This window comes from Oncorhynchus gorbuscha, linkage group LG15 (assembly GCF_021184085.1).
Source record: "Oncorhynchus gorbuscha isolate QuinsamMale2020 ecotype Even-year linkage group LG15, OgorEven_v1.0, whole genome shotgun sequence".
NCBI classification, from domain to species: domain Eukaryota; kingdom Metazoa; phylum Chordata; class Actinopteri; order Salmoniformes; family Salmonidae; genus Oncorhynchus; species Oncorhynchus gorbuscha.
In genome coordinates this window covers 63,835,344-63,860,661 of record NC_060187.1, presented here as the reverse complement: position 1 = coordinate 63,860,661, position 25,318 = coordinate 63,835,344, and the positions used below count along the sequence as shown (strand labels likewise).

Below are 25,318 nucleotides of genomic sequence, written 5' to 3'. Positions count from 1 at the left end.
ATGAAAAGTAGGCACATAAGGCATAAAATAAGGAGCAAGACTTAAGAAATTACATTTATTTATACATATGCAATCTAAATATACACATGAGAATTAACATTTTTAAAAACCTAACCTTTACTACCCAATTTACTATTGGGAATGCCACAAGGGTGAAAAAAACTCAGCAGGATAATGACTGTTTACACTGTTGACCTTTTGGCTGTGGTAATGGCACCCTGAAACTTTCCCCACACCTCCCCTCTTTTGCCAATCTATCAGATCTATAAGGGCTAGCATCCTCCGTAGTGCTTACTCTTACTAACATGACAGAACTACACACACCCAGAAAAAAAAGAGAAAATAAAACCATACAAAGAGACCTGGGACACTCTTATGGGATATCCCAGAAGGCATGATACTGTTCCAGTTACAATGGAGTTAATTTACAGTAAAACAAGCCATCTTGGGTACATCAGAGACCCAGCAGCAGGCAAGGCTGAGTGCCCTTTACTACCCATCTCTTGCAACATGAGCTGTCCATCCATCCAGGACAGCAGGGAGGGCTCCACTGAGACCATGGTATATGACCAGCACCACTACAACCAATATCCCCTCATCACTCTCCCATATCTCCACAGCCACAGGGAAAACGACAGCAATTCAGTTAAACCAGAAAAAAAGGATGGTTCACAGTGGTAAAGGAGCAAGACTGGTTTGTTAGCAAAGAAGATATAGGCTTATGTGAGAAAAATTGCTGCGCACAAAGTACTTTGTAATGGGTTTCATCAGAAGAGCAAACTTTATTCTGTGTAAAGACAAAGGGAAGTCGAAGTGCACTGATAAAATGGACATGAAAAGTTCTCCACGGACCCCCATTTTGTGCAGTTTAGATTGGCCTGACATTCGACCAGGTACATTTGGGATGAGATGGCATAACTCCTCGTTTCCCCATTAGCCAAGGGTAGTTACATTTAATAACTCAATCATAAAAGGATTTGATTACCAGTGAAATCAAGAACAAAAAGATAGAGGACACCCTTCATATATAGTAAGCAGCTTCAGGTCAAACCCACCCAGTGTTGCATGTTAGCACAAACCCTTTGGTCAAAGAAGACCTCAATATAGTGTTAAATAAATATCATTGGGACAAACTCAAATAAGTTTGGGAGGAGCTGACTGACAATGGAGAGGGGGGGGGGTTACACTTCAGTGAAGTCAGGTCTTCGCTGCCGAATCTTATTGCCCTTTTGCTATGGAATTGGGTGTGTTCACAGGCCTATTAAATTGAGCTGACAATGGGGGGGGGGGGGGGTCAGTTCACAATGAGTGAGACAAAAACTGTAAAGATATGGCGGACCATGCCCTAACATGCTCAATTTCTCAATTCATGTAAATTAATTCAAATCATGTCCTCTTTCATATTTAAAACCGATCAAGTCAAGGCATAACCATAAAGCTTATTGAATTAGATGGGGACAGACTTCACAGAAGAAACAATGCAAAGAGGCTACAGAAACACTTGGTTGCCCCCCCCCCTTGTCTCCCTGTGTATCTCTCCCCTTGTTTCTGTCTGCCTGTATCCTTGTCTCTAGGTTTCTCTTCATCTCCCTCCCCGTCTACCTGTCTGTCCCTGACTCTCCCTAGCGGTGGTGAGGCCTCAGTTGTTCTGGCAGCAGGCACTCGACTTGGCAGCGTTCTGCGTGGGCTGCACCGTGATCGGCACCACATTGGAGTTGGGCGAGAAGTCTGTGTCGCTGCGGCCCGTCATTTGCCTCTGGGACACGATGTTGTAGATGGCTGCAGGAGACACAGACAGAGACAAGTGAGAACACAACAGCCGCTGTTGGGTTGTTAGGTGATGAGAAAGGGAGCGTGTTTCGTCAAACACTACAGTGGATACAAAACTCACAACAAGATGGTAATGCAATGGGGACCTAACAGCATTTCACTTTCCAGGGTTGTGTAAATAAATACCAAAACAAACATAAAATGGAGAAAAGTTGTCATAGAAACCAGCAGCACCCTGTGGCTCCTAGGGACTGAACTTCTGCACCTTCCGTAGGATTACTCGAGTCTGGCACGCAAAACTAACTTCAGACCGACTCATACATGCCACTGACTGATGGTGAATCCCCCAAGTCACTTCCCGCCACTTCCCACTTCCCGCCGCTTGAAAACAAGCACACAAGATGACCTAAGCTAACCCTTGATCTGGTATTTCAACGACTAGCTCGTCAGCATGCTTCCCGGGTCAGGGAGTCTCTAGTTCAATTCCTACATGGCTGTGTTTGAGCACGGCTATGCACTGTTCACCTCTCTTAAATTAGCTAATTAGAACTATCATTAGCACAAGTTTCTATGAATGAAAAATTTGTTGAAGAGTAGAATGACTAATTGTACAAATGCAGGCAGTGGGAATTGTATGTGGAGGGAGAAAGCAGAACACAAATAGCAGGGAGCATGCTGACAGCCATTTATCAACTGATTTGAAGGCCTCAGTGAGAGGCTTGTTCCTCAGACACTCTTGGGTTTTTGAGTTGGCCGTTGCTCATTTTCTATTTTATAGTGGCCACACATTAACAAGGGCCTTTCTAAGGTGTGGCTAATACGTCAGTAAGTTGCTCTTGTAGAAGTACTTCATGTGAGTTGTTCTGGGTATGAGGGACTAAATTGTGTCTTCCTAAAACGACTAGACATCTGGAAAGCTCATATTTGCATTCCAATGTACATATTGCAACCAGACCCAACCACTAAAGCATTTATTTTTCCTGACAAACATCAGATCTGATAGACAATCACACTTTGTGTGATCCTCAGAGTGTCCTTGGAGCATGCCAATTACAGATGCTTTTGACCTTAATAAAAATGTCAGGTACTGTTCAATTTACTGCAGAGTAATCTTACAGTAGAGGCCTCGTAATAACCTGGATTTTGCTGCCATCTATTGGTGGAAGATGAATCACCGCTGAACACATGGATTACAAAGCTCTGAGTATAAATAAATAAATATATATATACACACTAAAGGAACGTTTGGTATGGCCATTAATATAAGATGATGTGTGAAGGGGGGGCCTTTACATGGACAAGTGACACTTTAAGCCTTTTAAGTGTTAAAGTAGGCCAGCTCTTTCACAAGATGGCATGATTCTGTGTGCACTACAGGGTGAATACAAGCTGCTTTGGGGCAATTTCACTTTAAAATGTATACCAAACAAAAACCATTGATTTCAAAGTTGAACAAACCATAGAACCCTATACATAAAAAATAAATGTAACAATTTCCTTCAAAAATGTTAAAAACACATTTACAGGAAGAACTGTGCAGATACAAAGTTTGGTAACAGAATAAAACGGAGGGATATTCTACCATAATTCTGCAGTTGTTCCAATAATTTACTGTAAAAAAAGTAATCAATGGTTTTTGTTTGGCAACCATTTTAAAGTGAAAAAAAAAATTGGAGTAGCAGTGTAATTCCGTATCGATGGAACCGCCCCTTGTTAAATTCACAAGCAGTTCTAGTGTATATGGTAGGCAGTGTACACTAACCTGTGAGAATGGTCTGGAAAGCCAGCTCCACATTAGAGGAGTCTAACGCCGAGGTCTCCAGGAAAGACAGTCCATGCTTCTCTGTGGAAAGTGGAGAATTTTGTTTTTAATAAAATTTTAAAAAGCATTATTCATTGTCTGTACTAGTAGGCACTTCATAAAACAGCCATCCAGTCATTATACGTCACCAATGAGGCTATTTTCAACAGCCACCACAGAATAGGCTAACTGATAAAAATGACATGATGTCGATGACCCTTCGTAGTCTTGCTGCATGAGCCAACCCTGGTGACAAATCAATAACAGAAATTGAACGAGAGCCTATGGTATCACATGGTATGCTTGTTTACTCTACACAATGACGTCTTCTAGAACAATTCCATTCAAGAACAATTCCATTCATTCATATATAGCCACTCTTATCAAGAGCAATTTACAAGTCAAAGTGTATTCCATGCATGAAATAAGACTCAAGGTCATAAGTAAACACTAGAACCATTATGCAGAGCTACAAATGATAAGTGTGATAAGCTGGAAATGTCACATTGGAGTGTGTAGAGTAGCTAAAATCACAAGTCATAATGGAGCCAACTCAACTGGCTTTTTTTCAATTGCTGGGGATGTGCATTCAGAACCAGAAACAGCTGTTAATCACTGACAGAGGCAGCCTGTTAGGAGCTCTGTTGTCTCCACATCAAAGAGCAGCCCCAAGGGGGAAGTAGACAGTGACAGAGAGTGGAGGGCATTCCCTTGTCCACTGCGAGGCTCAGGTGCATCACTTTCCCCAGGCCCAGATTATTTTTGAAATGTGTTTGAAATGCCCTTGTTCCAATAGGGAAAGCAAGATTATGGTAATACTTATTTTAAAAAATGGTATTGTGTTGTTCAACTTGCCGCATCGCTTTATATCCACTGCTATCGCGAATAAAAAAGTAAAAATTATTGAGGGAGAAACAACTTTCCTGTACTGTCCAATTGGCTTGTTACGCTGTAGTAGAATCAACACAAACAGATCAAGTAGCTATAAAACTAGTTGATGTAAGGGTACCTGCCAAGGCCTTTGCCTCGTCCGTGGGCACGGCCCTGAGGTGGCGCAGGTCACTCTTGTTGCCCACCAGCATGATGACGATGTTGCTGTCAGCGTGGTCCTGCAGCTCCTTCAGCCAGCGTTCAGCGTTTTCATACGTCAGGTGCTTGGCGATGTCGTACACCAGCAGAGCCCCCACTGCCCCACGGTAGTACCTACACAGGGGACAGGAGAAGGAAACTAAGTGTTACTGGGAGCAGCTGAGCATTGGCTGAGTCAATGGAGTGGTAGATTTAGTTTGTCATTCCCTACATGAAATGCTATTGCATACATCATAAGCAAAGGACTCAAAGTTGTCAACAAGATGAGAACATTAGTAAATTATCAGAAGTAGGCTGGAATGTTCTGTACGCACAAACATCCCCAATGGCTGGGTTTACACAGGAAACCCAAGTCTGATAATTTTTCTATTAGTCAGTCATTTGACCAATCCCATCAGATCTTTCAGAGCTCATTTGTGAAAAGATCTACAGGATTGGTCAAATGACTAATTAGTTAAATAAAGATCAGAATTGGGCTGCTTGTCTAAATGTTGCAAATATGTCAAAAGATGACTGGCAGACAGACAAAACAAATCTCTATGCGTGCAAGCTGTGTTAATACTCACGCAGAGGTGATGGCTCTGTAGCGCTCCTGTCCTGCCGTGTCCCAGATCTGGGCCTTGACGGTCTTGCCCTCCACATGGATGCTGCGCGTGGCAAACTCCACCCCAATGGTGCTCTTGCTCTCCAGGTTGAACTCGTTACGGGTGAAGCGGGACAGCAGGTTACTCTTCCCCACTCCAGAGTCCCCAATCAGCACCACTGGAGCACAGAGAGAGGAGTGAGGGCATGAGTCAGACAGACACCACCAGAATAACGATACAATATGTTACCCACTGTACAGGTGTTGACAACTTGTTTCCTACGAAGTAGGAATAGGAACACTCAGTGGGGGTAAAACCGGTCTGACAAAGACAATCATGGTAGAAGAGATGACAGCTCCTGATTGGGTCTAAGAGCATTGTGCCATGTGTCTGCTGCTCTGTTAGTGATTAACGGTCTACTGAGAGGGCATGACTGTACTTGACTGTAATTCAATAAACAATATTTGTGCAAAACACAGGCCATCTGGCTTGTTTTTGCTATAGACTAAAGACCCATGACATGAAGTTTCAAACTTTGTGAGGGAGCGCCTAGGCTAAGTATTGTCATGAATGACAAAAGATGTATTTAATTGACCAAGAAGATGATGCCTTGTGAAGTTCAGCCTATTCACTTCTGAACCCTGCCCTTATGGAGCAATGAAACATTTGGCACATGTTCCCGTTTTGACACCCATTCATTTCCAAACATAAACGGGGGTGTGTTGGGAAAGAGGATTTTACAAGGACTGAAATCCAGGTGAGTCAGGAGGAAAATCCTAAACTCATAAGCTCACCACCTTGTTATTAGGAAATAGGAACTGGTTGTGTGTTGACGAGGCCTTATTGACACATCTCCCACAGAATTTAGGCAAAGCTCATTACATGAAAATACTACAGTGGTGCAGCAGACACAGGTAGAAACCTGCCTACCAATTGACAATTGCGCCGACTGACTCAAGCTAGGTGAACCTAACAAAAGTTAACTTGTTCCACAGGCAATTCATCGGCAACACTCCATATAAGTCCCTCTTCCTTAAAAATCTCAATTCTGGCCTCCCGAGTGGCACAGTGGTCTAAGGCACAGCATCGCAGTGCTAGCTGTGCCACTATAGATTCTAGGTTTGAGTCCAGGCTCTATCGCAGCCAGCCAAGACCGGCAGACCCATGGGGCGTCGCACAATTGGCCCAGAGTTGTCCGGGTTAGGGGAGAGTTTGGCCGGCAGTGAAGTCCTTGTTTCATCATGCACTAACAACTCCTGTGGCAGGCCGGGAGCCGTGCACGCTGACACGGTCACCAGGTGCACAGTGTTTCTTCCAACACATTGGTGCGGCTGGCTTCCAGGTTAAGTGGGTATTGTGTCAAGAAGCAGTGCGGCTTGGTTGGGTTATGTTTCAGAGGATATAAGGCTCTCAACCTTCACCTCTCCCGAGTCCATAACCGGAGTTGCAGCGATGAGACAAGACTAACTACCAATTGGATACCACAAAATGAGGGAGATAACAGGGTACAAAAAAAGATATCAATTATATTTCCCAATACAATATAAGGAAGTTATTTTAAGTAGGTCTATCTGATCTAGAAGTCAAATCAACAAGAAAGCATTTCATTATCTGTAAAGAGAGCACTCAGTTTAAATAAGCACTCAGTCATTTAAACAATAAAGCTGGTCAACTTGTTGTGCAACATTTACAGGCTCCTTGTCGGAAGCAGTGATTCAACCACTCACCTGACTGACTCATGCCTAAACAGTGAGGGTGCAGTAAAGAAAGAAACTAAACGCAGGAAACTGGAGGGGGAGGAACCTACTGGTTATGTGGCCTACTGACAGTCCTCACTTTAGGCTCTATGGGGCAGTGCATTCTAGCTGTATTCAGATAATTGTGCTATTTGGCCAGCACCAAGGTATTTTATCTGAAAGTGAAGTTATGCTCATATTCCCTACTGTATAGGGACACACACACTCACTTGAATCATGCAGGTCTTTCCAGTTTGACAACGCATGTTAAAATGTAGAACCCCAAACAAACAAAGGACACTGTGCACTTTATTTCCCTTGTCCAGGACAAAACAACCCACACTGAAAGTAGTTAGTGTAAGTAAGTACAGGGGAGCAGTAAGTATCCACTATCATTGTAAAATACCAATGGTTGATGTATTCTTACAAATGTAGGCCTACACACTCTTATGTAGGCCAAACAATAGGCTACAGTGCATGTGCACAGAAATGTCTGGGAAAGGTACGACTAGACAACATAGAACCCAAGGACCAGACAAGTCATGTTGAGAAGGGGCCAATAAGCTTTCACTCTATGCTATCGGTTAGATGAATTAGGTATCATTTGGCCAAGGTCATCTTTACTCTACTCCATTCAGATGTAAACAGATCATGGAGATGACCGCTTTCTCTAAACCCAGAGTGACCCACCACGACACCAGGTCAATGGAATCCCTACAAACAGAATAGTGCTTAAAGGCTAAACCATGTGGTCACTGGTCACCTTAGGGCAATCGGTTTGAGTAAATATATTGAGGTGTCATCCTGCCATAATCAGTGGGCTATATGACTCCTGTTGACCAATACTTCCTCTCCTGATGATTGCGTCATAGGCCCACCACAAGATGACTAAACAGATGTCACTTTGGTTAGCTCCATGGTGCTTATTAAATGTCTGTGTGCAGTGGGTGCTGTTGCAATCAACTAGCCTACTACACAGTTGTATCCATATTTCTACTGAATTGAAACAACAGTTACAGAAATTCAGAGTGAAGTTGTTACTGTAACTGCTACGCATTACCGTATGTCATTGAGAATTGATTTTGGCAGCGCTCGTTACGTAGTTGCAGCAACACAGTCCGATTACTTTTGACAGGGCGGAAGCGGCGACAAAATAAATGTATTATATTGAAATCGGTGTGGCGCTGAACCGACTCTAGGTCGAAATGACTACACTCACGACATGGCAATGTCCTAGTAAAGTATCGTAAACACACTCACCTTTGAAAAGATAGTCATATTCGTCTTCTCTATTCGTCATTTCTTCAACGTTTCTACCTATGGAATGTGAAATGTTCAAACCCTCCCGTGGTGGTTTCTCTGTTCAATTCGACAAAACTTCTTGACCATTTATCTCGCAACCGACCGCTTCGGTAGAACGAACAACCGGGTCAAAAAGGTAAATGATCAATCACTATGTCAACGTCTCTAATATATTATTCGACTATAGGTCTCATATTTGACTGTGAAATTTTAAAAGACAACAAACTACCTTTCACAAACTTTCGACTCCTCTTCCCTACCACTTGTAATTTGCCATTTCCGAGCGACGTAACATCGAGTTTCTAGCCCCGCCCTTTACCCAGTTTCGACTGGCCAATCGACGACAGATACCGGTCACTGGCTTTCCTGTGATTGGTCTATTTTGTTGTCGTTCATGATTTGCCTCCATTGATCCTACTCATCGCCTCTTGGGTGACGTCTTCAGTCTCAAGTCTTCCAGGTATGCTGATGCTGCGTTCAAAACAACTGGGGACTCGGATCTCGGAAATCTCCGACTTCGGATATCAGTGCGTTCAAGACAACTGGGAACTACTGGCACACAGCTCGGACACCCATGCATACCCCACAAGACATGCAACCAGAGGTCTCTTCACAGTCGCCAAGTCCAGAACAGACTACGGGAGGCGCACAGTACTATAGAGCCATGACTACATGGAACTCGATTCCACATCAAGTAACTCAGGTCAGCAGTAAAATTTGATTTAAAAAACAGATAAATACACCTTATGGAACAGCAGGTACTGTGAAGCAACACAAACATAGACACATGCATACAAACACGATAACATACGCACTATACACACTTGGATTTTGTGTTATATATATGTGGTAGTAGAGTAGAGGCCACACAATATGTTATGAATGTATTGTAATGTTTTTAAATGTATTAATATCTTAATTTTGCTGGACGACGGTAGTAGGCAGCAGCTAATGGGGATCCATAATAAATACAAATGCAAAACTCAGGAAAAAAGAATTCTGACTGGGACAAATCTTTTTGAACGGTCATCCAACTCGGAATTCCAGGTCGGGAACTCGGACCTCTTTCTACAGCTCCGACGTCAGGATTTGACCACATTCTTTCAAAGTTCCCAGCTGTCTTGAAAGCACCATGACCCTCAGGTTTAATGGATCCTTAGCACAGTATCATAATGACATCACAGCACTGCAGCACTTGAACTGCAGGCTATGCTTATGCAGCTAAATAAATGCAATCAATATATACTTTTGTGTCTGGATGTAGGCCTATTTATTGTATTTTTTTGCACCTTGGGTCTGAAAAAAAGCACTTTACAAATTAATTAGTATAGGTTTAGCTAAGGGCAACTTATGAGATCAATATGGTCAATGTCTGATCATTAATGGGATATCTTCATTATAATCAAAAGTAATCCTCACGGATGGAAAATGTAGGCTATTCCATTATGTTCTTGTCTATCAGTTGCCATTTGTGTATTATACTTATTGGCATATGCATTTTTAGATGTATTATTATGATGAATTGGCAATTATTGTGAAGGAAATCAAATGTAAAAAGTGATAATTATAAGGCAAGTAATAATGAACCTGGCATTTGAGTGCAAAAAAAATATTCCTGTATTGTTGTAAAATCCCCCCACAATAAGAATACACCGTTTTGGAACAATTAAAGCAAAAGATTAAAAAATGACATGTAACTGTACTTTAAGTAAACAGAGCACAAACAACAGTGACAGCAAATTTAATTAATCAAGCTTTGTGTAAAAACATGGTTTTGGCACTTGTTGTCCAACCTCAGTCACTAAAAATGCAAATATTCTGTACATCAGTTGACTACCTTTAAAAATAAAATCATCCTAAGCAACATTGAATCTTAGAAGTTTACACAAAAATGCTGTTTGATATATTTTTATATTCAAATGATTGCTGGATTCTTTGGGGGTAAAATGTACCCCCAGCCATGTACATACACATTCCATCATCTTTAGGAATGGAAAACTCATTCTGTCTGCCAACATGTAACTATGTCACATCAGAGTGGTCTTGATCAGCATCATTCTTTTCAATCAGGCTTGCACCCTTTGGGCACACTAACTAGAGGAAGATGGAGTGCTCTATTCCACATGAGGGGGTGGTTTGTCCCATCAGAGGTTCCTACAGCAGGGCTTCTTCTCTTCAGGGTCGCCTGCAGCTCTGGGGACGGGGCTGGCCAGAGACACGGCACTAATGGACCCCCGGGTCACCTCTTTACTGCTCACCTTCCTGTGAATCTCTGATGGAAGAGGCACAGGAATATAGTGTGAATTATGGTGCAACAAACAGTGACAAAAAAACATTGACCACAAACTGCCAGTGACAACTGCTTACACAAAACAATAAATGTGGCACAAGCATTTTGTTCTGCAATGCCAACTTTCCACTCAGTTTAACTGATGAATTACAGAGCATTGATTGCACTACTTTTACACCAAAAAACAAGGTTAGCTAGAGAGATAAAAACAAACAAATCAATAATAGGGTTGGTACTGTAAATATATAAAAGTCAATTACCTCCAAGGACATTTTGGAATGCAGTCTCAACGTTTGTGGACTCCAAGGCTGATGTCTCTAAGAACAATAGGCCATTCTTTTCTGCATAGAGCAAGAGAGGTAGTGTTTACTGAGTATTTTCTCAAAATGTAGGTTTGTCAAATTTGGGGTGAACTAGTGACTCAAGCCCAGTGCTTGATATGGACTGAAATAGGTTCTGGTACTCATTTTGGGTGCTGATACTGTTTATATTTACAATAGGTGCAGGAGCTCAACAATACCTTTGAGCTAATAGTCTATAAGAGGAACAGGCACTCAAGCAGTAGAACATTTGCGGTGGCGGTACTCAGATCCCAAGTCAAGCACTGCTCAAGCCACAAATGTTAACCAATAAAGGCTATTGGCCTATTGGCTGTTGTGAATATTAGTATATTAACAAGGCAAAACCACAATTCACTATATAAGGGAACAACATTTTGAAGTTTATGCAATTTATTATGTTTATTACAATGGAGTCATTGTTATTATCCTAGGATATATTCATGGTGTCAGAGTCTTGGCAGCTGTACCTGCAAAGTCCTTGGCATCCTCAGTGGGCACTGATCGCTCTGACCCCAGATCAGTTTTGTTGCCCACCAGCATGACTACGATGTGAGGGTCTGCATGGTCATATAGCTCCTTAAGCCAGCGCTCCACACTCTCATAGGTCAGATGCTTGGTGATGTCATAGACCAATAGTGCTCCGACAGCTCCTCTATAATAACTAGGGAGAAAATATGAAAAAAATATGTAACCTGATGTTTTCATTCATATTTATAAAATATGTGATGGGTGATACCCTCCGAGTATCCATATCCCATTTTTCTCTTGAAATGCCATGTAGGCCTCCATAGTACGATACACTGAACCGACAAAAGCATTGTAATATTCTAATAGACTTGGTTTTTGATTGCAGAAGGACATTTCTAGGGAAGGAAATGTGCATGAGGGAATTATTCAGTAAAGTATTTACTAAACTCTTGACAGAGAAGAATTAATCCTGCTGTGGTATAGCATATCCTCAGATTTTCCATGTCATTAAATTGAATGGACACAGTTTTATTGTTTTGAAACGTGTTTCCATGCCATTAACCCTTCCAGAGCCTTTACAAAAGAACAAGTCAGGAATTTCTTAAGTCAGAGAAGAAAAATGTTTGGGTCTGGATGTGTATTGAATATGCCCAGCCATAATGGATATTTAGACCAAAATGCACAAGTAGTAAATGACTGGAACAGTGAACCTGCTGTTTATTCCTCCAGGCTATCTGGGCAAAGTGTGAAACCAGTGCCTCTCCACGTGGAGTGTTTGGGCCTATAATACCACCCAAGATGCCCACACAATAGTGAGAAATGGTCCCTTTGTGTGTGTGTGTGTGTGTACGTGGGTCCACAGTTTCACCCAGATTACTCACGCAGAGGTGATGGCCCTGTAACGCTCCAGCCCAGCCGTGTCCCAGATTTGAGCCTTGATTATGAGACTTTTCAGTTGAATTGTGCGTGTGCTGAACTCCACCCCGATGGTGGTGCGGCTGTCGTGGTTGAACTCGTTCTTGGTGAAGCGGGAGAGCAGGTTGCTCTTGCCAACGCCAGACTCACCTATGAGAACCACTAGAGAAGAAAGAAGGGGGAGAGGAGGGCATGAGTTCTAGTGCACCAGAAACATGTTTGAATATGTGCTTTACATCCCCCGTGAGTCTCTATTATGTGAATGAAGGGGACTAGGTGTTTCATCCTAGATGTAGAACACTTTATATTGCCATAGTGCAGACGCACAATAGTATCAGGTGTAGAACCTCAAGGTGCCATTTCAGGGCACAACACATATGGAATTACATTAATGAGAGTAAGTAATGTTTTTTTCACACAAAAACAATGATTCTTCAATGTCCCCCTTTCTTTACTGTTAAAATCTAGCTCATGTGATCCCATTGATTAACACAAACTCATAACTACAATAAGGCTGCTCCCTGAACTTCCTGCAAATAGCATAACTCTTAGGTGAGTCCTAGGTGTGTCCTCATACAGCCCACTCAATATCACTAACCCTACCCTAAACCCTCAGTCTTAGTCTGCTGCTCATTATATCATTAGTACTCTCTTCACAACGGTGTTCTATGACAGAAACAGCACCACACCTGTGCAAATAGTTACTGGGACAATTATGTTAAGTGAGGAATGTAGAACAAACCATCTGAGAAGTAGCATCAAAATCATGGCTCAGGTGTCTTTAAAATAATAGTATATACAGTGATGAGGGGTCAGTTGTTGAAGAGAACCAAAGGAGAACCAGCGAGTGTGTGTGTGTGGGGGGGGGTTATTGCATTGCTCTTGGGGAATTTCCTGTAGTGAAACAGGCCTTCAAAAGAGGAAGCAACTAATAAAATCAGGTGGTACAGTTCACACTGATACTTCCCTCTATCTATCTTGCTGTGAGCAATACTGAGTCCAAACAGAAGAGGTACAAGGAACAATGATGCCCCCCTATATGTTTCAGTGACTCATGTGTTTGCTTCTAGAGTGTGAGCAGCTGACTCAGAAAGCCAGTCTTGGCCTACTTGACAAACATATAGGAAAATATGACCACATGTCAATGACACCATGATTTCAACACAGCTGACTGAGCTGAGCCAAACACCAATTTCTGCTTTAATCTCAACCATGAGAATGTGAGTTGAACCAAGATAAGCATCCAAGTTCCATGGCGCACCAGCAAGAAAGATATAAGGAAACCAAGAATGTGATAAACGGCAGTGTGCAGAAGGTTTAAAAAAAAGTGACATGTTTATTCAGTACGGTCACCTTTAATACATATTCTATTTATTGCCCTCCAAACCCCTAGTGGGGAAAAGATTAGCAAGTATTTATTATCTTCCCTGCATGCTGATTTATGCTACAGAGCTTTTAACAGGCAATAAGATATTTGTCAAAAGCAAAAATGTTGGGATCATGCCTGTTCATGTTCACAGACTTACATTCTACAGCAACTATCCAGTTTCTGGTCCCCGAACCCAGTTTAGATTTAACCTGAGGTGTAAAACAGGCAGCAGGAAAGAACGTTTACGAGATGTTCTACTTTGGTTTGTTTTGGGTAATTGTTCACTCCATTGGCAGATCATTGTTCTGCTTTTGGTTTTTATTAGGTGAGATGAAAATGTTGCCATTTACCCCTCCCATACTCAGTAACCTCTTATGCAAACAATATCCCTGGTTTCCATGGTAAATAGGATAAGAGGCCTTGAAGCACTTTACTGGCCTGGTTTGACTTTGTTCTGAGGCAAAAGGGAAGTAAGTTGCGGGGAAAAAAACTCATTTAATAATAATTCAGATTTACTTGAATTGATTTATGACTGAGCAGTTCCCTCAACTTATTTACCTATAAAAGCTTCATTTACGTTTAGACAATCAAAGCAGGGACTCATTTAGATTTTACTTCATGATGTCTGGATAGTTTCAAAAATAAAGCTATAGTAGAATTAGGCCTAGTCCTTCGTTCCAGAATGAATGGCAGAAACTTCCATGTGGTTCAGCGAAAACACCAAATTTAACGTCATCAACCTCCCCTGGCCCAACTAACTGGGTTTTCTTGTTTCCCTAGTCGACAAATCACTTCACCTCATCATGCACATCACCACCTCCTCTACCATACCTGTAGCATATAGGACTTAGTAAGTCATGTAGTGAAACAGTACACATGCTTCTCTGGTGTGACTATAGACATAATGGAAAGAGTGATAGGATCAAATATTCAGGAATGTGTGTTTTCATGGAATGATATTGACAAGCTTGTGAAACTCACCACAATAACAGTTGGAGGTCAAGAATGTATTCAGTTACATACAGAAATAGCATTCAAGTTCATAGAAATAGCAACATTCTTGAAGTAGCACTGTCTTGACTTGTAAAATACCAACAGTAGCATATTAATGAACCTCAAGGTTAGATGCATTCTTAAAAGTAATGGATAAAACTTCTAGACCTGGGCTCGTATCCACAAAGTGTCTAAGAGTAGGAATGCTGATCTAGGATCTGTTCATACAGTCATATTCATCATGACCTAACATGTTAAACAGATCCTAGATCAGTACTCCTATTCTGAGACGCCCTGTACTACAGCCCCGTTTCAGGACACACCCTAGACTTTTTCTGTAATTTCAACACAGGTGGGAGTGACCTGCATCATTTATGTGTGGTATATGTGTTACTAACAATCTACAGTGTGCTTTTGATACTGTGCTGGCACTTAGCTTCTAGCCTTAGCACACACATCAAGTAACATAATTCAATGGTTGTCTGTACTGAGCAACACTGCACTAGCTCTAACTACAAACAAAGTAGGTTTGAGTCACTCTGTTGACATACAAATTATATCATCATGGTGGCTCAGTTAGTAGAGCATGGCACTTGCAACACCAGGGTTGTGATTTCAATTCCCATAAAAGACCAGTAAGCAAAAAAAGTCTGAACATGTATGCAATCACTACTGAATAAGTGTGTGCTACATTATGTAAATGTAGGACATCAATCTGTTAAATATGAAAGAACAAGGACTCACCCTTAAAGACAAAGTTGTAGGCCTCATCTGAACCCATGAGGTACACCTTCAGTGGTCCAGCTCTCAAGAGTGTGAGGGGAGAAAGGAAAGATGACACTTCCCCAGAAGCCACTCACCCTAATCTTCAGATTTAAAAGAACCGCACAAACACTTTGCAAGTCACCTGTCCCCCTCTACGTTTAATAGAAACCTAGATTGTTTACAAGGAACTTGCTCCGCTGTGTCATCAGGTAGTTCTGCTGAGGAATGATGGGGGTTGGGGGAGTGGCTTGGTGTAAGTCTATGGCAGGTTGAACAGGTAGGACAACCACATGAGCAACTGTATGAAAAAAATAGATACATGCCACCTGCTGGACAAACAAAATGATTGCCTTCAGGAAATTACGGTTTCCCTATCCCTTTTACATGGCGAAAGACAATCATTGCTTCCTCTGAGGTGTATTCACAGGACCTATCTGTCAAATAGAACCTAATTTATTGCAAAACATTTTACTACGGTATGCAACTAATGAATAAACCCCTGGTTCTGTTCATCTCAAACCAGGAACACAAAGTAACAACAAAAGGGACCTAGAAACAGTATTGATAAAGTTCTGAATTGACAAACACAAATATATATCAGTAATAACAATACTGTCAAACAACTGACAAGGTAATGCAATATTAGGTCTGTTCAGTAAACCTGTAATGTCAGTTCTGCAAAAAACTCCTTGGTACCCTTGGAACTAAAAATCTAACATATGAATCAAATGGTTTTATGTATTTCATATCTTTGAAGACAAATACATATTGATTTTTCATTGGAAAAAAAACAGAGTTTATGGATAGCCTGTTACAAAAGGATATCATAAATGTTATTGTGTGGCAACAACAGACAAATGCAATATTCTGACTAGGGTAAACAGCGAATGCCTTAAAGTTAATGTGTCAGCATTTTCAGCAGTTGAGAAAGGAGTCCTCTTACAGGCAGTGAAATTCATTGAAGATTTACATAGCCCGCCTTACACAATATGTGAACTTGACATTTGAACTGCATGCCACAAACGGCCAAATTACTAAACAAACATTAAGTTAGAGCATACGGAGTATAAATACAGTAATCAGAAGACAAATACTCAGTCCATTCATACACAGACTGCAGCGTTTCATGAAGACCAGGTGAAGCATTCACATAAGCAACAAGTGTTCTTGTATTATCACGGGAGATAAAATTGAAGACAACACTCCAGCCAGACTTCCCCTATGATGCAGCAACTTGGGTTAAAGGTTCCTCCAGGTACAGCACCAACGCTTCAGCCTAGAAATACCATACAGACAGGAGATATATGCTTAGTATGGTATGCAGACATAGTCTGTGCTCATGGCTCTTTAAATGGCATACATACTTGTTCTCTTCAAGAATTAGTCATTGGTGTTTTGTCATTTCAAATACAACACAATTTGCACACCAATGTCATCCACACTCAAAGTATTCTTCCTCACCTTGGCTTTAAGCATTCCAAAGCCCACTGTCTCTTTGGCATACATGCACAGCAGTAGGTTAGCTACCCGTGTGATGGCCACCCTCCCTTCCTGCAAAGATAAGATAAGAAAGGAATTGATAAAAATGCATGTACATTGAATTTCAATTTACCTTTAGTGGTACTACCTCCCAAGCTGCCAAATAGCCTAGGTCATCCTTTTCTACCACTATTTAACCATACGTTATCGGGCATACAGCTTAATTTCTCTGGAGCCTCGGACTGAGATACTCAAATGGATAACCAACGCAAGGCAGAATGACGTAACAAACATTTTGTTCATGCATGGTAACTAGACCATATAGTTCAAACTAACCATGCAATCCATCAGAATGAATTTCAGTTTATCTTCGTTAAAAGCTTGATGCCCGTTCTTGTCATAGGCCGACCAGATGTTGCTTGCAATCGCAGCGGTCACTCGAGCGTCAGTGTCCCCATAGCCAGAGTAAGCCAAAAGAGACCCTTCATTATTTAACAATCTGCGGGGAGAACATGTAAATAAGTTAGCCAGAGAGAGTGTTAGCTAAGACTTACCTCCATGTAGGTAGCTGTCGTTACAAGTCATCTTTAAGAACAAATAATTAACCGATTTAGCTTGTTAGAAGAAAATAATGCTATATTCACGTGCCTCACCCACTCAGTACTTACAGTGTGCTTTGTACTCCGCTTGTATTTGCCTGGCTGAGAACTTGCGTCAATGCTTTTGGCCGCAACATGGTTGGAGTGAGCAATACTTTGCAGCAACTGAATTAATTTAGGCGAAATTATGAAGTGTATTTTACCATCCAGTTCAGTGACTTCTTCCACAACAACACCATCCAGTCAGCTGACTCCTTGAACTTCCTGATACAAATCGTAATGCATTATGGGAATGGCAGTGGTTGCGTTCCAGACGATTGAAACCGGTCACTGGAATAATATATTCAAAGTGCACCTTTTCAGCTCAGATCTGCCCCAATTCTAGAATTGATATCCTTTTCATGTTGCTCCTGAGATGTTAAACACTTGTCTGAGTAAGAGGACTGGGGGAGAAACTGTATTAGAAGAGAGTTAACTGCAGTATCCTGACTGTGGCTAATTGCCATTATTGAAAGGAACAAAATGGCATATCAGTTAAAAATTCTTAATAGCTACCCCGAGTAATCTCTTTGCAGAGGCCGGATGAGTCTAACATTAGCATTGCTTTAAACTTCCCAGCCCAAGCATAGTTGATGAGACTGAACTAGCCAGTCATGTTTATAACTTACACAGCTTTCCTTTAGCCACCATTTTAGACCAGGATCTTCAAAGTTATGAAATTATCATAAATTGAAGATCTAAGATATCCATGTTAATTATTCATTTGGTCATCATGGAGGAACATAAACGAATCCAAGCTCCACTCTGGTGAATGTTAAAACAGCTTAATTTCCATTAAGATACTTAAATGTTTATTACAGTTCACAATTTATATTTTCAAGCTTGGTCCTTTAATGAGCTACCAAATATTCATGGTCACCACTAACTTTCCCACCTCTCAGACTACACACAACAAATCCCGTACACGTTGAACAAATCATCCATATCAAGTTCATGTAATTTCATAACATAGACAATGTAGACTAGTGTTAATCACACACCTGGTCCTAGAGGGTTGCAGTCAGTGTGAACAGGCTAAGTCTACAACACTAACTACTCATCAAGATCATGAAAAGCTGAATCAGATGTGTTTGTGCTGGGCTTGCACTCAATTTCAATTTTACTTTGCCAAAAGGGTGCGGATTGGTGTAAGCTTGGGCTAAATGGAGTTTCCACCACCTTTCTCACTGCAGTCCAGTCTAGAGCTTTTAAATCTGAGGTGTGATGAACAGGTGTGCATTTTGAGAAGGTTTGATCATCTGAATTCAGCATAGGGTACATCCCTCCAGGATCAGGAGTGAAGACTACTAGTGTAGACCATGCTTTTGAACTAAATGAATCACCACCACACTTGAGCACATTTCTTGAAAGGTATTATTAGAATAGATAACAGAGTGAAGGGATTCCAAGAAAATGCAGAGCTGAACAGATTTTCTTTAACTGTAGGTACTGCAACTAATATGTATGGGTTTAAGAAAAATAATTCTCTATGCCATTAGTACACTTTGTCATTATAGATTCAACAAATTATTTTGGTATATATTGCTGAAACCAATACATACATTTTTATCAGGCACTACACCACTGCTTGTATGAAAATACACAAAATGGTTGACGTAAAAGGTGTCCGCATTTTTATCATTGCTCAGATTAAAAACATCGGAGGTCTGATCACTTAACCAGAGCCTAAACTGTTGAAGAATTTACACTCAATAGCATTCATTGACTCAATGTAGCATTAACTACAGAGCTAACCAAGCTACCTTGTTTGACCTTCCAATCTGAAAATCATCCCTTCCAAAAAACCTGAAAGTGTAAGCAAACAGCTGAACCAGGGACGCTATAGTGCTCAAACAGAGAGTCCAACAGCCTGTATGAGTTTTGAAGGAATACATCAAAATGTCAAGAAATTCTTAAAGCAGAAGGTAAACTGAAGGTGAGTGGTAAAGAAAAGAGAAGGTAACTTCTACAGCTCCTATAATAAATACTAGCCAATCAGGCATGATAGAGTGAAATTAAGTAAAAACAAGCAGGCTCTCATGAAAATAAAAGGTCAGAGGAATCCCTCATTCTATGATTTCAACACTCACATCCCTCCAAATTTCAACTTGTTACCGGCTAAACACAATCCATTAAGATGGGTTAAGTTGGCAACCTCATGCATTTCCAGCAAATGGGCACAGTCATTTCAGAAATAGTCTCCCATAGTCAGAGGAAGTAGTCATGTTAGTGGTGGCGTCATTTTGCAGCGATGTCATCATTCCACAGGGTTGATATGAGGTCTCTCCAATAGAAACTTGAATCTGAACACCCACTTCCTGCCCCCATATCTTTCCTACAATTCACAGATCAACCAAAGAGATGAATAGTAATTGGAATTCAATTGAGTCTGAGGGGCTTGTCAGACTGTGATGGACTGTGTTCATTTGTCATCTCCCACTCCAGCACCCCCCCCTCCCTAACCCTTCTCTCCCGGTAATCTCAGGGGGCTAAGGAAGTTAGGAGGGCTGGGAGCCCAGCAGTCTCTCAATGGCAGCATTGATGTCTCCCCCCGTGGCGATGAGGGCCTGCAGGTTGGCCTCACGGTTGATGAAGCCCATGGCGCTGAGCTGGTCCAGTTGCTGCTGAAACCGCACCTCCGGGGTTAGGGTCTGTGAAAGGGAGCATAGCCAAAGTCATTTTTATATGAGCCTGCATGAAAAATGTTGCTAGGTTCCTATTTGAGTGACTGTTAGGAGACAAGTCTCAGTGCCAGTATTAATTGGTTTTAGGTCAATGAAGCCAGTTGAAACACAAAGCTAATGCTAACCCACTGGACAATAGCAAAGTATAGTTACCAAGTAGAAAGTCAGAAATTGTGTTTACAGCTCAATGACATACCAATGAGCCGCCTCCTCCCCCAGCAAACATCTGTAACATCTGCTGCATGAGCTGCTGCTGTTGCTGGGATGGGTTAGTGGCAGCGGTGGGATTTGAGCCCTGTGTTGGGGGAGGAAGGTTTTCTGGGGCCACACTGCCTCCTGTGGTTGGAGGAATCACTGGGATCTCACCAGGAGCCAAACTAGGAGAAGAACCACAGTTAACCTCTGGGATATTCGGGACGGTAGCGTCCCACCTCAACAACAGCCAGTGAAAGTGCAGGGCGCCAAATTCAAAACAGAAAATCACATAATTAAAAAACATACAAGTATTTCACACCATTTTAAAGATAAACTGTCCCAAAGAAGTTAAAGTGGCATCATCAAGAAAATCAAATGTATAAAGCACAAGTCTCTCCAGTAAACATCTACTGGATAACAGATGGTACAGTACCTGGGCATGAGCCCGGGGGCTTCCGTCTGTAGGGTCTGCAGGCCCTGCTGGATCTGCATGAGAGCCTGCATGGCCCTGGGGTTAGTCATAACAGACAGTGACTCAGGATTCTGCATCTGTAAAATAACCATCCATTTGGTCAATCCAAATGATATTCCATTTAGTCACAGTTAGAAACTCAATGCCTTCCATAACACTGTCATCTTTCTTTTTTTTCTTCTTTTTGTCACTATGTGGAACTAAAGTGCATAACTGGAGACAGAAATCTGACCTGTTGGAGAAAGACCGGCATCTGATGTCTCAACTGTTCCTGTAACTGGGTGTTTCCGGCAAAGAGGGGGTTGTTCAGCATTGCCTGAGGAAAATAGTAAAGGATTAAGCAATGATTCTACACACAAAATAGCCTAGAATATTCATCTTATCAGTATGATTCAGGACTACTGCAAAGAGGGATAAAGTTGTGCAGACCTGCGAGGCGAGTTCAGGATTCTGCGCCAGCGACTGCATCATACTGCGCATGTAGGGCGCAGACAGCATGTTCTGCATGAGCTGGGGGTTCTCAGAGATCTGCTGCATCAGACTCTGCATGCCAGGGCTACCGAACACACCTGGACAGATTATAGGGAGTAGAATGAGAGAAACAGACGAATCAGCTAAGCAGCAAAACAAGGGTTATACTCAAGGGTGGTATGTTAATACAGATGTAAAGGGAAATATAGTTTTGCAGATTGACTAAAAGGTGAAAGTGCTTCTTCTGAGGTAGTGGTCTTACCATTGCCCAGCCCAGAGGCGTTGATGCCCAGGGGGTTGGAGGCACTGGGTGCAGTCCCGCCAGCGGAGGAGGTTGTCGTCGTGGAAGCGCCAGTCCCCCTGCTTTCTGAGGGGGACGTTCCAGGGGGTCCCCATGGGTTTGGTAAGGGTTCCCTGTTCTCTGTTCTGGAGGGCTGCACGCCAGAGTCTAAGTTGCCCCCCAAAGCAGAGAAGGGATTGTTTCCAAACTATTGATGAAAAAAAAGGAAAGTGGACTAAATCACACAACCGGACTTGATTCAAGACAATTGTCTACATATGATATTTGCAGGAATAATAGCTACCTGCTCTCTAGCGGCACTGAACATAGGCTCCTGGATGTCTGTGTACATCCTCCGGAGGGCGTTGTATCCCCCAGGAATGCTCTCCAGGTTGCTAAGCGCCCGGTCCTGGTTACGCATCATCTCCTGCATCATGGCTGGGTTCCTTGCCAACTCCATGGTCTGAAGAGAGGAAGGGAGTTAACATTATGCATCTGCGCATGAGCCTCCTCACATCCATTCCTCCCACAATTTGAGAGTGGTGCGGTTTAAGTCTAGTTTTTAAAAAGTAGTTTAAGGGTTTGGGCCTATGTACATTTGCAATGTTACATAGACCCCTTTTTACATTTAAACTACATTGCAAGCTAACTACATAAAAAAGCAAAATGGTTGGAGTAATATGCTCTTCAAGCATTGGTTCTTTAGAGGGATTCAAGTAAAGACAAGACACACAATGATAACCCAAAACCAAGTCTATTACACCTTGGGCAAAGGACCCATCTGAGCACCAGACCTGACCTGTCTCATAAGTTCAGGGTTGTTGAGCATGTGGGAGATCTCAGGGTTACGCTCCATCAGCTGCTGCATCTGAGGGTTGGTCACAATCATCTGCCTCATCAGGTCTGGGTTAGACATCATGTTCTGCACCAGAGGGTTGTCCATAATCTGAGACAGCATCTCTGGGTTGGACATCAGCTGTCTCTGCATCTGCTGCTGCATCTCCATGAAGTTGGCTGAGCCCATGCCCATGCCTGACAGGCTAGATAGGTCACCAAACCCACCTATGCAGACACAAGGGGGCGGTGGATTACTGGAAGGACATAGGTTAATGCCTAGTTGTGTGGATGTTGAGTAGGTGTAAGGCGATATGGTCGTCTTTCTGTGAGATGGTTTAGTGGGGACTGGGTCACTAACTCAGTAAGTTGGGTGGCAGAGTGGAGGCTGGGGTAGGCCCAGTGCCTGGTGTTGTGCTGGCATTGGGCACTGCGCTAGGATTGATGCTGCTGTTGGCCTGGGGGGTCCCAGAGCTGGATGCAGAGGACTGGGATGTGCCACCAACTGTAGTCCTGGAGAAAAAGCAAGGTCATTATCAACCTAAATGTTCCCATTATCTATCACTCACACATACAATGGTGTTACTAGAATAGTGGGCAAGCAAATAGTCTTACTTGGGAGCAGTCTTGATGACAAGGTGAACAGTGAGTCCGTCCTTGATGCCGTGTTGGTTCAGTGTGTCTCCATCCTTTAAGATTTTGCCAGCAAAAATCAACACCAGCTGGTCCTGTTTGGCATTAAACCTTTTGGATATCTCCTCTTTAAACTGTATGCACGAGACAGAATGAAGTGGCAGGTGAAGACAAATGGGAATAAAGAGGATATATACACATCCAAATCATTCAGTGTTGGTAAAACTATTTTAAAAGTTATATTGGCTTAGCTATCTCGAAATCTATCGTTAGCTAGCGAACTACGTGAATCTGCTAGCTGTGTCGCTTTTAGTTTTTATAAGAACCATGAGGTCAAATGTTAATGGTTTAGGAAGTCACCAAATACAGCATTAACCATGTCGCTAGCCGTAAGATTACGATCAGATTCCAGAGGGTGGGTATAATTTGTGGAACCTTCCAACATGAATATGTTCCATAACAAGGTTGCCCACAAACAACGCATACAAAGTTGTATATCGCCAGAATAAGATACCGGGTAGGATGTGGGCTATTTCAAACATTTTCACTAACCACATTTACTCCGACAAACGTCTGTCTCTCTGGTGGACAAACATTAAGAATAAGCTACGTGGTGAGTTGATGCATATTCGGCAGCTAGTTAAATTGATCGTGCTACTGTATGCGTTGTTTCCTTTTGGAACGTTCCACAAATTATACTCACCAGTTTCCCAATTGGCTTTCGCAATGGCCGGAGCCTCCATTGGCTAGCCGGTTATCAGCTAGCCTGGCCGCAGCTGAAATTAGCTAGCTAGATGAGATTGACAGCGACAAACGTAGCTGGCTAGCTTGCTCACAAGCTAACGTTAGCTAGTTACGTGGTTAGCTAGCTCATGCTTGTTATATATGTATTTATACATTGCCGATTGTGCAAAACACGAATCAAACTACCGTTTTAAGGAAATGGACAAGGTGAAAAGAAAGATTACTAGTTGGGAAATTGGGATAATGCTTCCCACTTAACATCGTAAACGAGCTAGGTAATAGTTAGCAAGTTGGCTAGCTAACTTCGATGTATGCTTGTTAGCCACAGCATGACTTGCATAACTGACTGTGTAAATAAATGCGAATACCTGTGCGACAGAAGAATCCTCCGAGATCGCTATCTCCTCTTTATCTTTCGGAGTTTTTACTGTGACCACGATCATGGTCCCGTCTGAGGCAGCATTTTCAACAACGTTGGAATCCACAGTGGGATCTGTGCCGCTGTTCTCCGCCATCTTTACTCCTCTTCAAATTCACTACATCCAGAGAGGAAGAGGTGAAGCGAGAGGTTTTACTCAGCCCAAAATATGTCCACCAAAATACGATTCGTTTGTATGGTCATTGAGTGTCAAATTTGGTTAACGAAATTTTGTATATTTTATTTGCTATGTGGGGGATGATTGTATCAATAGAAGTTTCGTAATGGTGTACGGACGTGGCATTTCGGCATCTTTGAAAAAAAACGACTTCATATCGGAGTTGTGCCTGTTGTCATAGAGATAGATAGAGGACTCATCCTATATACGTTCAGGCATGGACATTGTCATATTGAGGACTTCAACCATTAAAGCTGTCAACTAGGTGGGGATTCCTATGAGTTGGGAGCAGTTAGCCGATGAAGAAGATAATTTACTACTTTAAAATGTAGATAGCCTTTTAAAGGTGCTGTCACAGACACTATAATCGCACATACAAAGATGAGTCCTCTATCTATCTCTATGGCCTGTTGTACACACTCGTTCGGGCCATTCATTGGCTAGAATGTTCCCACCTGCTCTCACATCGCCCGCCTTCCATCTTTGAGAACATGTACTTCCATTGTTATAGCGGTCACTTTACTATCTTGTCAATATAATAAACAATCTTTACTACATCACAAAACTAGCTAACAAGATTCTCAAGCTGAGATGAAAGCAGTATTAACTGAGGTCTTTGCAACGTTGAAGTCTAGTGGTGTGGGGGTGTCATTGCATTTCACATAAATGTATGTGTGCTACTCAATGATGTATATGAACACAGATGTAAATCATTGGTCCAACACTGTCAAATCTAAAATTGTAATGCTGAGAAAAAAAGTGAGTAAATACTTTAAATATTATATTTAAAGGGGCATTCTGTAGTTGCTACATGCATTTTTGGACTTAAGAATGAATTATATAAATTGATTCTTGAATAATATAATTTA

General features: G+C 42.0%; 4 protein-coding genes across 4 annotated transcripts; all 4 read right to left on the bottom strand.

Annotated features, from left to right (window-relative positions):
- Nucleotides 1–41: 41 nt before the first annotated feature.
- LOC123997729 (ras-related protein Rab-11A-like) lies at nucleotides 42–8,578 on the bottom strand. Its single transcript, XM_046302231.1, has 5 exons — nucleotides 8,241–8,578; nucleotides 5,227–5,422; nucleotides 4,581–4,774; nucleotides 3,533–3,613; nucleotides 42–1,779 (listed from the first exon to the last, which is right to left on the bottom strand). The coding sequence occupies exons 1-5, from the start codon at nucleotides 8,278–8,280 to the stop codon at nucleotides 1,640–1,642; spliced, it is 651 nt and encodes a 216-aa protein (XP_046158187.1). The 5' UTR covers nucleotides 8,281–8,578; the 3' UTR covers nucleotides 42–1,639.
- Nucleotides 8,579–10,007: 1,429 nt separating this feature from the next.
- Nucleotides 10,008–15,564, bottom strand: LOC123997727 (ras-related protein Rab-25-like). The gene is made up of 5 exons (XM_046302229.1): nucleotides 15,403–15,564; nucleotides 12,263–12,458; nucleotides 11,381–11,574; nucleotides 10,833–10,913; nucleotides 10,008–10,554 (listed from the first exon to the last, which is right to left on the bottom strand). Exons 1-5 carry the CDS (start codon nucleotides 15,437–15,439, stop codon nucleotides 10,427–10,429), a joined length of 636 nt encoding a protein of 211 aa, XP_046158185.1. The 5' UTR covers nucleotides 15,440–15,564; the 3' UTR covers nucleotides 10,008–10,426.
- Nucleotides 15,565–15,839: 275 nt separating this feature from the next.
- LOC123997728 (ragulator complex protein LAMTOR2) lies at nucleotides 15,840–17,776 on the bottom strand. The gene is made up of 4 exons (XM_046302230.1): nucleotides 17,571–17,776; nucleotides 17,239–17,401; nucleotides 16,885–16,974; nucleotides 15,840–16,699 (listed from the first exon to the last, which is right to left on the bottom strand). The coding sequence occupies exons 1-4, from the start codon at nucleotides 17,636–17,638 to the stop codon at nucleotides 16,643–16,645; spliced, it is 378 nt and encodes a 125-aa protein (XP_046158186.1). The 5' UTR covers nucleotides 17,639–17,776; the 3' UTR covers nucleotides 15,840–16,642.
- A 1,120-nt stretch (nucleotides 17,777–18,896) lies between these two features.
- On the bottom strand, nucleotides 18,897–24,619 carry LOC123997723 (ubiquilin-4-like). Its single transcript, XM_046302220.1, has 11 exons — nucleotides 24,222–24,619; nucleotides 23,092–23,243; nucleotides 22,838–22,989; nucleotides 22,442–22,704; nucleotides 21,947–22,105; nucleotides 21,625–21,850; nucleotides 21,321–21,460; nucleotides 21,124–21,207; nucleotides 20,853–20,968; nucleotides 20,421–20,601; nucleotides 18,897–20,191 (listed from the first exon to the last, which is right to left on the bottom strand). Exons 1-11 carry the CDS (start codon nucleotides 24,366–24,368, stop codon nucleotides 20,039–20,041), a joined length of 1,773 nt encoding a protein of 590 aa, XP_046158176.1. The 5' UTR covers nucleotides 24,369–24,619; the 3' UTR covers nucleotides 18,897–20,038.
- Nucleotides 24,620–25,318: the final 699 nt, after the last annotated feature.

Bases quoted from the DNA above. Each gene is read 5' to 3' on its own strand.
- LOC123997728 (XM_046302230.1), bottom strand. From the start codon at position 17,638: ATGTTGCGGCCAAAAGCATTGACGCAAGTTCTCAGCCAGGCAAATACA. The intron at 17,402-17,570 runs GTAAGTACTGAG...TTCTCCCCGCAG, and splicing joins AGCGGAGTACAAAGCACACT to ATTGTTAAATAATGAAGGGT. The intron at 16,700-16,884 runs GTGAGGAAGAAT...TGGTATTTCTAG, and splicing joins TTGGAATGCTTAAAGCCAAG to GCTGAAGCGTTGGTGCTGTA.
- LOC123997723 (XM_046302220.1), bottom strand. From the start codon at position 24,368: ATGGCGGAGAACAGCGGCACAGATCCCACTGTGGATTCCAACGTTGTT. The intron at 21,851-21,946 runs GTAGCTATTATT...TTTCATCAATAG, and splicing joins TCAGTGCCGCTAGAGAGCAG to TTTGGAAACAATCCCTTCTC. The intron at 20,969-21,123 runs GTCAGATTTCTG...GTTATTTTACAG, and splicing joins TGCCGGTCTTTCTCCAACAG to ATGCAGAATCCTGAGTCACT.
- LOC123997729 (XM_046302231.1), bottom strand. From the start codon at position 8,280: ATGACGAATAGAGAAGACGAATATGACTATCTTTTCAAAG. The intron at 3,614-4,580 runs GTACCCTTACAT...CACTTTCCACAG, and splicing joins CGAGGCAAAGGCCTTGGCAG to AGAAGCATGGACTGTCTTTC. The intron at 1,780-3,532 runs GTTAGTGTACAC...TGTCTCCTGCAG, and splicing joins TTTCCAGACCATTCTCACAG to CCATCTACAACATCGTGTCC.
- LOC123997727 (XM_046302229.1), bottom strand. From the start codon at position 15,439: ATGGGTTCAGATGAGGCCTACAACTTTGTCTTTAAGG. The intron at 11,575-12,262 runs GTGAGTAATCTG...TTTTCTCCCTAG, and splicing joins TACAGGGCCATCACCTCTGC to TTATTATAGAGGAGCTGTCG. The intron at 10,914-11,380 runs GTACAGCTGCCA...TGCTCTATGCAG, and splicing joins GGATGCCAAGGACTTTGCAG to AAAAGAATGGCCTATTGTTC.